At 48.3% G+C, this 12264-nt stretch overlaps 6 protein-coding genes across 6 annotated transcripts; 4 read left to right on the top strand and 2 right to left on the bottom strand.

Annotated features, from left to right (window-relative positions):
- Window positions 1–512: 512 nt before the first annotated feature.
- On the top strand, window positions 513–2353 carry N7473_002231 (uncharacterized protein; the record flags this gene model as incomplete). The annotated part of the gene is made up of 2 exons (XM_057148171.1): window positions 513–633; window positions 714–2353. 2 exons carry the CDS (start codon window positions 513–515, stop codon window positions 2351–2353), a joined length of 1761 nt encoding a protein of 586 aa, XP_057011825.1.
- A 107-nt stretch (window positions 2354–2460) lies between these two features.
- N7473_002232 (ankyrin repeat domain-containing protein) lies at window positions 2461–4206 on the bottom strand (the record flags this gene model as incomplete). Its single annotated transcript, XM_057148172.1, has 1 exon — window positions 2461–4206. The coding sequence occupies one exon, from the start codon at window positions 4204–4206 to the stop codon at window positions 2461–2463; it is 1746 nt and encodes a 581-aa protein (XP_057011826.1).
- A 634-nt stretch (window positions 4207–4840) lies between these two features.
- Window positions 4841–5445, bottom strand: N7473_002233 (uncharacterized protein; the record flags this gene model as incomplete). Its single annotated transcript, XM_057148173.1, has 2 exons — window positions 4841–5245; window positions 5374–5445. 2 exons carry the CDS (start codon window positions 5443–5445, stop codon window positions 4841–4843), a joined length of 477 nt encoding a protein of 158 aa, XP_057011827.1.
- Window positions 5446–6274: 829 nt separating this feature from the next.
- Window positions 6275–6613, top strand: N7473_002234 (uncharacterized protein; the record flags this gene model as incomplete). The annotated part of the gene is made up of 1 exon (XM_057148174.1): window positions 6275–6613. One exon carries the CDS (start codon window positions 6275–6277, stop codon window positions 6611–6613), a length of 339 nt encoding a protein of 112 aa, XP_057011828.1.
- A 40-nt stretch (window positions 6614–6653) lies between these two features.
- Window positions 6654–9602, top strand: N7473_002235 (ankyrin repeat domain-containing protein; the record flags this gene model as incomplete). The annotated part of the gene is made up of 4 exons (XM_057148175.1): window positions 6654–7437; window positions 7507–7905; window positions 8622–8681; window positions 8860–9602. The coding sequence occupies 4 exons, from the start codon at window positions 6654–6656 to the stop codon at window positions 9600–9602; spliced, it is 1986 nt and encodes a 661-aa protein (XP_057011829.1).
- Window positions 9603–10102: 500 nt separating this feature from the next.
- On the top strand, window positions 10103–11602 carry N7473_002236 (ankyrin repeat domain-containing protein; the record flags this gene model as incomplete). Its single annotated transcript, XM_057148176.1, has 4 exons — window positions 10103–10339; window positions 10404–10637; window positions 10776–11102; window positions 11318–11602. 4 exons carry the CDS (start codon window positions 10103–10105, stop codon window positions 11600–11602), a joined length of 1083 nt encoding a protein of 360 aa, XP_057011830.1.
- Between the last annotated feature and the right edge of the window lie 662 nt (window positions 11603–12264).

Genomic DNA, 12264 nt, shown 5'->3' on the forward strand with positions numbered 1-12264 from the left:
ACCTGCAGACTGCTCCAGTACCTAATGCAAGTCATTTGTTTAGTCGTTTGTCTTGGCTGGGCCCATGCGGGGCCATGATCTGCTGTAGGTATTAGCATCGTATGTAGATACATACTCATTATTGACAGACAGAATATCTTCTGCGAGCATAGGAATACTCTTGAATGGGGAAACAGCCCCACTAACATACATATCGACAAAGAGAACCTTTAAACTTTAAGCATGGACACAAAGAACTCTTATATCGGATTTTAGTGGGCCCCAAGATCGGCTTCGTCACACATACAAACAACCTGGGAACAACAAGGAAAGACCGTTTGGGACTAAGAAACACCCTTTATAACTCCAACTTTCCAGAATCAACCAACTTCTCCTACTTTTCTCCCCTCTCATCTAGTATTGACTATTCACATTCAATCTACAGTTCGAGGCCTGAGCCCTCGAACTACCCAACTTACCTAATCACTTATCGATAAGCACGCGTCCAAAAAGACGCGATCGGGATATCCAAGATGTCGACGTTTCATCACGACCAGACCATGGCGCCCCTGGGCGATTTCCCACAGCGGACGCCCCAGCTGTTGTCCTTTGAGCTGGTGCAACATGTCGGTTACTGGCTGGAGGAAAAGCTCTGTTCGTACCTCGACCCCGGCCCTGTCTTTCCATCCAGTCGCGCATTTGAGAGGAACCCCACCCAGCTAACCCGCCAACAGACAGATTAGCATTGAATCTCTTGTTCAACACCCTCGCCTCGGGGACCTATGCTTCAAACAAAGTCCTCACCCCTCTGCCACAGCATCTTGCCCTTGCAGCAACGTTCCTTGTTCACCCTTCAACGACCACCCGCGCCCAGTCTGTCCACGAAAAAGATGCCCCGGATGTTGCGCTGCGCCTGCTGCGGCTGTACTGCGCCCAGGTCAACCCCATAGAAGCAAAGCTCAACACGGCGTTTAGTTTTGCACGTTCCAAGATTTCGCGGTCGGGACGAAGATATCATGAAGAACATGAACCGGATAGTGATCTCCGCCATGACGAGACGAAACCGTTGAATCTTGAATTGGGCAAGACAGAGTCTTTGTGGTCTCGCGCAGAGGACTTTTGGCACGCTGTTGGATGGTCATTCAATTGTTCTGTGCTTTATCCGGAACGGTGGGATCGTTGGCAGATTTGGTTGCAGTTCATGTGCGAAGTGCTCGTGGATGACTGGTTACAGCGAGAGAAGGAATACCTTGCGCTGCAGGAACAAAGAAGGGAAAAATCCCAAAGTACCGGGCAAGAGGGGAAATCCGAAACAACGGACAACGTGATACAAAATCGGGACGAGGACCTGGATATCCTCCGGCAGAGTCTGATTTTCCAGTATATCTCTGCTGGCGCGAGGAATGCAAACACTCGTCGAATTATCAGATCTATCTTCGCGGACGGGAGTACCGCATCGGTGAATGAGTTCCGAGAGGTCTTCGAGAAGGAACTCGTCCCTTTAGACCCCGCGAAAGACGCTGCTAAGGCGAAGAAGCGAGACCGTGAGGTTAATATCGAAAAAGAACAATACGGCGACTACTTGAATGATGACTCGGATGATGATCCTACTTCCGGTATCAGTTCACAGTCCTGTGCCTCTACGCCTCTGGAAGATGTGACAAATATTCGACGCTCGAAGCGCACCAGGCGAGGCACCCGGAACGCTTTAGATCCAACTGCCGCAGAGCCAGCCGCAGAAGCTTCCGATGCAAGTCAAGGACACCTCACACCTCACGGTAGCCGTGTATCCCAACTGGGCGGCCTTGAGTCTCTCGCATTACGCAAGAAGCTGCTCGGCATCTTATCCAGAGTATCCGACTACCTGCCCCACAACTTCATCGAACTCGACAATCTCTATCAATCCTTTGTCGAGCATATCCGCCACCAACCCCCCCCGATCTTCCAAGCCTTTGTCAATCCACTTGTGCTCCCCGAACTCGATGATGAAGCACAGACCACCCTTTGCGAGTTCCTGCTATTCAATATGATCGAAAGCGCTGCCCGCACATCACAAGAGGATCGACTCACCGTTGCAAAGCTGGAAAAATGCTTTCTTCCATATGCCACCGCTACTTCCAGCGTCGTTGACAATGCCAAGTTCTCTATCATTCTTGAGTCATTGGTTACTCTGCTCGCAGGCCGAGGTTGGATCAAACAAACACCATCTTTGAGGGCGGCGGTTGAAAAGGGGATTAAGCGTCGAGCGCAGCGGGCACAGGGAGAGGCACATCGGGGCCATGCTAATCAGAAAAGGGAGGAACTTGAGTGGTGCTGGCTGCTGGAAAGTGGGGAAAGACTGTTATTCTTGATCGATCTTCTCCCGGTGAAATAGTTCCGAGCTCAAGAGGAGGCATTTAGTAGAGATCACGATACTTACGATGGCAATGACCTAAATGATGCATTTGAGCATCAATCTACAATATAATCATTATTTCTTCATTATATTCCAAGTCCTTCCTCCGTAGAGCGGACTTGCTCTGATGGGTTTTCAATAAAAAGCGAAGAAATATACGATTCAAGCAGCATCCCAGCAATCTCCCCGTTCCCCTTCGACAGCGCTTCCCTCATCCCCCCTTCAAAAACCCTCGCTCCATGATCAAGAAGCAACTGCACAACTCGCCTATGCCCATAGCGAATAGCCCTGCAAAGTGCACTACCAGATCGACTATTGTAATAGACGTCAGGTGTGACGCCGGCCGCTAACAAAAGACATACAATCTCCTCATGCCCTCCACCAGCTGCTTCCCAGAGTGCCCTGGTTCCATAAGAATGGACGTGAATACCATGCTCCAAAAGAATCTGCACAATCCCTAAATGACCTCCATAAGCCGCCGCCTCGAGTGAATTCCGCGATGCAAGACCAATATTGCTTAATCCAGTGTTGACATTCACGCCAAGATCCAAGAGGATTTTTACCACTTCTTCGTGGCCATTATAACATGCATCTGCCAAAGCAGTACCATGGAATTCGCTCTCTCCATTGATATCTGCTCCCTCGTCCAGGAGTAGTTGAACTAGCTCTGCGTGTCCGTTTCGAGCGGCAGTTGTCAGTGATCGATCACATTCACACCCCCTTCGCAGAATGAAGCCATGGTCGAATAGTATTCGCGTAGCTCCGATGTCTCCCCGTTGAACGGCTTTGTATACCGGACATATCCTTCTCCACTGCCAACCATGCCAGCTATCAGGATTTCCACGAGAGAATGTCTCCTGATCAGTATCTCCCACCTTGTCGAGTACCTCTCCAACCAAAGCGATGATACCGAGGTGCGCAACGACATCGATATCACTCCACGCCCACCCTCCGATTCCGCTGTACAGATAGATCCAATTATTTCTCTCCGGGCCATCCGCAATACAAAGTACCCTGACAGCATCAAGGCTTTTCGCTGCGGCAGATTGGGATTGGCGGCTATAATGAGTTGGCCAGTATTGCGCCGCGTATCGCAGGAATGGAGACTTGCGTTGCTCGCGTCGCATGTTTCTTTGTATTTTTGGCTTTTTGTATTTGTGTTCGTTGTAGTGCACGTATGATTTCATTTTGAGGGTTAGGAGGAATGAGAGACTTGCTCGAGTGAGGAGTTCATGTCCGGTGGTCATGTTGATACTGCCTTGCCAAGCGGTTGATGGTCTTGACAGTAGTGGGGTTTGAGTATCGGCTTTCTGGAGAAGAAATTCGCCGGCTGATTTGTGTATCAGATTCCCGGTTGACCTGGTTCTTAGCAGGACTCCATCCAGAAGTCCCGTAACCAAGACCTTTTGTTCAGGGTGCCGTTTAGCCATTTGCCCGTAAGATAGGCGATGTGGTGTGGATATAGCTGCAGTTAGATCAGAGTCGGCAAGCTCGATGACCAACAATAGCTCACTGTATGATAGAGGTCGCTGTGTAGCTAGGAGAATGTGTAGCATCTTTTTGACTAGCGGTGTGCCCCATCTAGCGCTCGTCATATCCAATGCTTTTTCATAAACACCTTGCACATCCATAGGGAAGTCATTCAGCAAGACATCAATATCTGAATATGGTAGAGAGTCACCTCTCTCTTCTTTGAACGTATTCATAATCAGGCTTATCGCCGCCCGCAGCCACCGCCAGGTCTTCTTTTCATTGCCTTGTAGAACCTGCTTCACACGCGTTCGTTGTTTGGTTGGGATATCATCGAGAATGACTTTGATAAATGACTCCATGTCCGAGTGGATCAGAGAAACTCATCCGAATCGACCAACGTTGTCAGCCCAGCACCAGCTACATTGGTACCTTCTAGTTGGCGACTTGTGACGAAGAAATTCACGACTGAATGTGAGATTCCCCAGATGAATTCCAAAATAACCAGGAAGTGAACTTCTCACTTTGTTGTAGTAGGTCCCAATAACCGATGAGAGTAAACCCATCCATTGATCAAATCAGCCAACAATACAATATGGACGAAACCTGTGCGGGGGTAGAGGTGGAGCGGGGCATCCTAGTGACCAGTCCAATGAGATCTCTTTCCAACCATGAGGCTCATCTGTCGTGGAACAGTTCAAGTGATTCAACTTTGAATAGGATCTGTTATAAGAAGGATGATTCGATTCTTAGACCCCTAGAGTAATCAAATTACGACGCTAATGATCTTCGAGAGATATTCACTTATGTATTCAAAATTGTATAGTCACGATGTACATCGCCAGCTTTCGTTCTAGATACATATTACGAAACTGATGGATTTGATCTTTCAAAGACCAGGCAAGGAACTCAATCCATCAATTGAAATTCAGTCGCGATGCATTATAGGATACCACTTGCTAGACACTTTCAATACTCGGCAGCCATCCAACACACCTAGAGAGCGAAGAGTACAGCAGCTACAGCAGCTCCACCCAGTGCCAGGCTTTCGGCTGTTGCAACAGGCCCCGCCATATTAGTCGAATTCTCTCCAGATTTGGTAGTCTTGGCGCTCGTAGTTTCGCTTCCGCTTCCAGTTGTAGTCGCATCGCTATTGGAAGGCTTCGAAGTTCCCGTAATAGATGCCGAAGCCGCGGAAACAAGGCTCGAATAATCAGCGGTATTAAAGGCGATCCTAGTTTGGCAAGATTTGCCTCCATCCTGGGTGATCGAGGAGAGAACACGCATAGTCTGAGTGCAGAACGGGAAGCAGTCCGAGTTCACGCCAGGAACAAAACTGTCGACAGCCGTGAAGTCGTGGACACAGCAGTAGGGCTCATTAGATTCGAGGTCCAAACTGCTCTAGCAACATCTTTGGGTATCCTTGTACTGGATATTACTCCAATCACTCGGGCATTGGCTGCCGGTGATATCACCAGTCTGAAAATTTAGTCGGCATAGGGCAAGAAATGAGGAAACAAAACACATACAATGGTTGCTGCCGAGGCCATGGAAGAAAGAGTCACACTGGCAAGAATAGCGATAGATGGAGCACTGTGCATGTTGCTGGATGATAGTGATGAATAGTGTTGTGGAACGTGAAAGAGAGAGACATTTACAAAGGAATTTACAGCCCTTTTATATCTAGCCTATGGCTACTATAGGCATCGATCCAGACAAAGCAAGGACATCGAGAACCAGAGCAGCTCCTTGTTTCGATTGGCTGAAAATATGAGCTGGATTGTGGCAAGAATTCAAACTTGAAGTAGACCAAATGATCTCCGCGCCTCTATCCAATAGAAAAAAATTAGGAATTGATTGAAGCCAACCGATTCAGACTCTCCTGCAAGTGAATACAGAAAACATCTCCGTTCTCATGCCGCGGGAACTGGTGAATGGATCTTCGAGACTGAACAGTATCATGATTGGAGCCAGTCTGACACGATCGGTAATCTTTGGATCAGAGGAATCCCTGGCTGTGGCAAGTCTGTTGTCGCTGCTAACCTAACGAGCCGGCTCCAACGACTTGATGACCCCCCGGTACCTGTCTTGTTCTTCTTTTTCAGAGAAATCATTCAAACCAATCGAACGCCACAGTCGCTTGTGCAGGACTATTGTCATAAACTGATTGATCACTCGCGTTTGTTGCAATCAAATTTGAAAAAATTGAGGGAGGACTTCCCAGACGAGGTTCCTTTTGACAAAATATGGGAAGCATTATCAAGTGTACTGCAGACGATGGAGAAGATCTACTGTGTGGTCGATGCATTGGATGAGATGGAACGTGGACACGATCAATGGCTTGAAAATTTCCTCGATTTGGGTCGCTAATTTCCTAAATCGATCAAAACTATTATCACCAGCCGGCAGGTTCCTCACGTGGAGAAGCATATGTTCAAGTCTCACCTTGTCGACTTACGTCTTGACCGTCGACGAGTGGATCGTGATATCTCGACTTATGTCTCGAAGCGTTTGGAAGACTCCCATTTGGGCCTTCCTCAAAATGACATTGAGACTATCAGGGAGGCAGTTTGCGAGAGAGGAAATGGCCTCTTCCTATATGCAAGACTCATGCTTGATGAGTTGCTGCGGAGCCCTGACGACCTCAAATCGCGTGTGCATAACCTTCCTCACGGATTAGGCGACATGTATAGCGACATCCTACGCGAACATGCTGCACGCTCCGGAATATCGAGCGATTTACAGAAACTGATTCTGGAAATGGATTAGTCATTTAGCAAGAACACTACGACTTCTAGAGCTCGCAGCAATGATTGAAGCTTCGCCAGAATGCAAGTACTTCGGTCCAGATATCAAATTTACAATTCAAGCTTCTTGTGGACCTCTTCTCGAAATGTGCGAGGACGGGGTGATTCAGATCATCCACCACTCGCTCACAGAGTTCATTCTCAATTTCAATGTGGAGCACATTGGAATGAACCAAAAAAGCAGAGATTTTGCAATAGTTGACTCTCAGGCCGTTCACAGGAAGATTGCACGCACTTGCATCAATTACCTCACCAGTGGCTGCTTCAAGACGTGGCAATTCGCCGAATTTCGAGATCACGAGCCAGAAGAGCGCCAATCACTCTTCTTACAATTTTACTTCCTTCGATATGCTATTTTAGAGTGGCCATTCCATGTGGCCAAGGCAGGAGATGACAGAGAACTCTTGGACAAGCTTGGTGAATTCTGTCGGGATGGAAATCATCACTACGAAGCGTGGAATGACATTTGGCGCGCCTGCCAAGGTGAAGACGTGCCCCGACACTGCTCGGCTCTCCATGTTTCAGCATATACTGGACTATATACTTTGACTCAGTACCTCCTCTCTCAAGGATCAGACCCAGACTCGAAAGACGAGGATGGCCGCACACCCATTGTGTATGCTATCATGAAGGGTCGCCACGAGATCGTGAGCCTTCTGTTGCGGAATAACGCCAGTCACGATGTCAAAGTCGAAACGTACCTACACCCCACGAAAATTAATTCTTTGATTCACTATGCGTGTAAGCTGAAACATGTCCAAGCTCTATGCGCGCTTCTTGACGGGGGTATGAGTCCAGTGGTGAAAGACGACGGTCTTAGTACGAGCGGCAAATACTACTAAGTTCTTGGAAAAGATACGTGGTACAGCGGGTGGCCGCAAGCGTCGGTTCTAGGGCTCGCATGTCAACATGGACTTGTTGAGGTCGTCCGTGAGTTGATGAAGCGCATGGATCCAGTCGATCGTTGTTCAGACAATCTCCACTTGGCTGCCAGGACAGGGAACGCCGAAACACTTGCAGCTTTGCTGGAAAATGAACATGTTCGATTATGCATCAATGATCGCGACTCTGATGGCAACACACCACTTTATCTAGCTGCTCGCAAACGCAGTGCTCCGGCAATTCGAGTCTTACTCGATCATGGTGCTGATATCACAGTTCGATCTTTGAACAGCAATAGGCCTCCGGAGCCTCCCACAGGCAAAGGCCCACGGATCAACCTCAATATTTCTCCAAGCTACACACCTTTGCACGGTTGGTGCATCGGGTTTGCACAACCAACAGATGACTTCCAATTTATTGAGCAGCAAGATATTATTCCTGCCTCAGAGCTGCTACTAGGCAGGTTGTGATATCAACGCAAGGGACTACAGAGGACGTACAGCACTGTTTGCATGGCCTGAACTGCCTTGGGGAGACATGCGTCCCCACGAATATATTAGTATTCTCCTTGATCGGGGGCTGATCCCACTATGATCGATGATGCCGGCCAAACACCTCTTTACGGTGCACAATCATGGGAAGATGTAGTCAGAGTGCTGGTCAATGCTGGTCTTGACATCAATGTCCAACGAAAGAAGGATGGATTGGCAGCCCTAATGTGCATAGCTCTTGAGCAAAATCATGCCGACCCAGCCGTGTTCCACGAACTGAACGCTGATTTCGACCGGCAAGATTGGAATGGAAATACAGCTTTGCACCACTACTTCAGAAGGAATCCAGCTGGAACAGACTGCCACTTTGAAACCTGGCTATCTCTGTCAAATTTACAGGTACAGAATAACCTGGGAAGAACGCCATTTCATGAGTTCATGTATCGCCAGGGCAGAAACATGGATACGAAGAACAACGGGCTCCAACCCTTGTTGGAAATGGTCAAACATGGTGCCTCACTGGAAAGCAAGGACGGCCTTGACGCACGGCCCTGCTTATTGCATTGGTGAATACAACATCCTGTTCCTTGGAGCTAGTCGAAGAGTTGCTCAAGCTTGGAGCAAATGCGCAAGCAACTGGCTATCGAGGAAAATCTGGTGAGTAACATCTTTCTCTACTTCTTCCTCTACTTCTTCCTCTACTTCTTCCTCTACTTCTTCCTCTACTTCTTCCTCTACTTCTTCCTCTAATTCTTTCCCTGCTTCTTTCCCTGCATTTTTCTCCATATCGATCTTCTCGGCTATAGGCTTCACAAGTTTACTAACAAGAATTCAGCTCTGCATTATGCCTTTAAATCATTTCACAAGCACAGGTACCACTCGGAGGACTGCACTATCGATGTTCCTCGATGCCTCGTCAAAGCCGGTGCCAATGTACAAGCAGTCGATCACGAAGGAAACACCGTAGTTCACGACCTGATCGGCCAGGAGCTATCCAAGGAGGATTGTTGGAGTTGCATCGAAAAGCGCGTCCGCGAGGCTATCGAGCTTGGCGTACCTTATCAACAGGCCAACTACAAAGGCAGAACTGCTTTGCACGTTGCAGCGGCCATAGAAAATGACCCCGGGTACGATGGATCGGCGATGGCCATGACCCGGTTGGAGTTCCTTCTTCAGCCAACCATGCCCTTCGATGCGAATGATAAAAACCATGATGGAGTCACTCCACTGCATGTCGCCGCTTCTTTGTCCGATACCAACTCTTTGATTTTGATTGAGCATGGTGCGGATATCAAGGCCAAGGACCGTGATGGTCGCAGTCCCCTTCATTTTGCTGCCACGGCAGGACAAAGCAACGTCGTTGGCCTGCTGACGGAGATCTACCGTGAGCGGTCCATCAATATTGACCATCAATGTTCCGAGAGAAGATCTGCTTTGCATCAAGCCGCGCTATCGGGCAGTTCAGAGGCCTTACGTCTTCTTCTCAAGGCTGGAGCGAATCCAGTTTTGGCAGATGAGCGTGGACGAACACCTTTGCGCGCTGCTGCTGAATTTGATTCAAAACGCATGCTCAAATAATGAGGACCGTCACTGAGAATGCCATTGTTTAGCCAGCCAAATCACAATATGGCAGGGATAAGCCAAAAGATGCTTTCTCTCGTATGGACCTTACAGTATCGGATGAAGACGACGCTAAATGCATTCAAGAGGTCATTCAATTACTTCTATCTGCCGGCGCAGATCCTGACCAAAAGGATATGAATGGTCATCGACCATTGGACGTGGCCGTTATGCTTGGCTGTTCATCAGCTGTTGACGAGTTGATACACTCCGTGAATGATTCCGGATCGCAGTCTTTGGATCCCGTCGGCGAGTTAATATTGGCCGTCAGTGAATCTAAAGTACGATAGCTTGTGTATTCAATCCAAGTGCTGGAAAATTCCATTCGATTCTTCGAGCGTGTCTTCTCAATAGGCAACGAACGTTTGGCCGAGGCGTTCGTTCGGGATCACCCGTTGAAATCCGTCGACAGAAACAGATCTCCTTTGTGCCTCCTCGCCCGCTGGGGCTTCACATCGATGATGAAGAGACTATTATGCTACGTGGATAATCTCGATACTTTGATCCCTTTCCTCCTGGAAAACGCCGGGAAGCGGACTCTTTCCAACCTCGGGATGATCGACCTTCTGGTCAAATCCTTGCCGAAAAACAACAAGGAAGCTCTCAGTACACTACTGTACACATTCTCAAGCGGCAGAAGATGGTGGTATTCTCATGCTTTGTCTCTTCTCCTAGACGCTGGTGCTGATCCGAATGTGAACCTACAATATCAGCTAACTCCACTCATCATCTCTATCGCCTGATCACGGAACGGGCCAGGGAAACTACCGCTACAAGTGGAGAAACGAGACCCTCAATCTCCTTCTCAAGAATGGTGCAGATCCTAACGGTGTTCCGAAAAGCGGATGGTGGACACCCTTGGCCTCTGCCATCCGTGGCTGCTGCAGCGTGAAAACAATGCAGCTGCTCCTCAGCCATGGCGCTGAAGTCAATCCAAAGGACGAAAGTTTGATAATCACCGCAATTGATTCAAGGAACTACAATGCTATCAAGGTACTTTTGGCGGCTGGACCGAGTTCAAACGGGAATGAAGACCAAATGCCTCTCATAAACGCAGCAAAAGACAGCAGACACAACTGACTACCCAGCAGGGATAATCCAGACGATACAGCGATGTACCTACTCCTTCAGTATGGTGCAGATCCTCTTTCTTTGACAAAAGATGGATCCTCGACTGTGTTCCACGAAGTCTGTCGGGAAGGATATTTTATTCGGCCCATTTTGGAAATGGGTATAGATCTCAATATCGCTGATGGTGAAGAATGCACTCCTCTTATAAAGGCCTGCCAGGTCCGTGGCCCAGCAAAGATTTCCCCATATGATATTCGCCCAGGGGCACTCGAGTTGATCGAAGCTGGTGCTGATGTCCACGCCGTTGATCACACTGGTTCTTCCGCCTTCCACTACGCTACAAGTTGGGGCAAGCTCAGTGTTGTTCAAGACCTACCTTCTGAACAAGTCAGCTGCTCTATCTGCACGTAATAACCAGGGATATACGCCTCTGACTTCTGCTCTGAAGAGCTATTCAACAGCCGGCTGGCAATGTAAAGGTGAAGTCTGTACGACAATCAATATCCTTCTAGATGTGGGTGCAGATCCATTGAGCACTCTCCCAGACGGACGCACCGCCCTGCATTGCATTGCCTGGATGCTCATGAACAGCAGCAACGTAGACCCGGGAGGACCAAATCGAGGGAGACAAAGGTGAAGACCACTTCACCTCTGCAACGCAGCTGTACCAACGGTTCATCAATGCAGGACGCGACCGTGAGGCGGGAGACAATGACGGCAACACGCCGATATTCTATTATGCGAGCGCTCCGAAACCTAGTATACTTCGTGAGCACTGGGATCATCCACGACCGTCGAACCCGGAAGACTATAAGAAGATGTTCTCAGAGCACGACGTCCACAAGATCAACCATAAAGGGGACTCTTTGTTGCATGCTATTGCATAAAGGCAGAAGTGGCCCTGTGATGCGGATGAGTGTGAGACGGTGTTTTCGGCGCTTGTGGACTTGGGATTGAATCCTTTGAAAGAGAATAACAGTGGTCAGACGGCTCTGGATATTGCTGCTGCCCATGAAAAGCCGAAGATTCTGGCTTTGTTTGCTCGAGATTATTAATTGAGATAAGATTGTAGGTTTCTTGTCCGATTAACCTTTCGCAAGTGGCGTTTCCTATACCTTTTACATTCTATATTATGTACCCATAAACCCGAAATAAGTATATCCCGTCTGCTTTCGAATGTACCCCGACATCTCTTTCTACATTTCTTTCTACGGCGTAGTTGAAGCCTAATATTTCAGTTGGCTTGGGGTGCAATGTAGCTTAGCAAGTGTTCTGCCGTTCAAATTGAATAAAAACGCCACTTGCCAAAGGTGGCCACTACGGGCCACCGAAGATGCGGTTTTGGAATAATCGATGTTCAAGTATACTTGTGCTATCTACAGAGAATTGCTTCAAAAGCCACCAACAGCAAACCACAGGATAACCACCATAGAATAAAAGGTGCGGCTTCAAGACAAACCGCAAGACAGAAAATCCACCAATCCACCGAGTCGCCGGCGCAAAAAAGAACAAGAGAAAATTTCTGCAAGTCAAGTAATAGAAGATAGAA

Source organism: Penicillium subrubescens (genome assembly GCF_028828155.1).
Source record: "Penicillium subrubescens strain IBT 31985 chromosome Unknown utg000002l_segment0_segment0, whole genome shotgun sequence".
Taxonomy (NCBI): domain Eukaryota; kingdom Fungi; phylum Ascomycota; class Eurotiomycetes; order Eurotiales; family Aspergillaceae; genus Penicillium; species Penicillium subrubescens.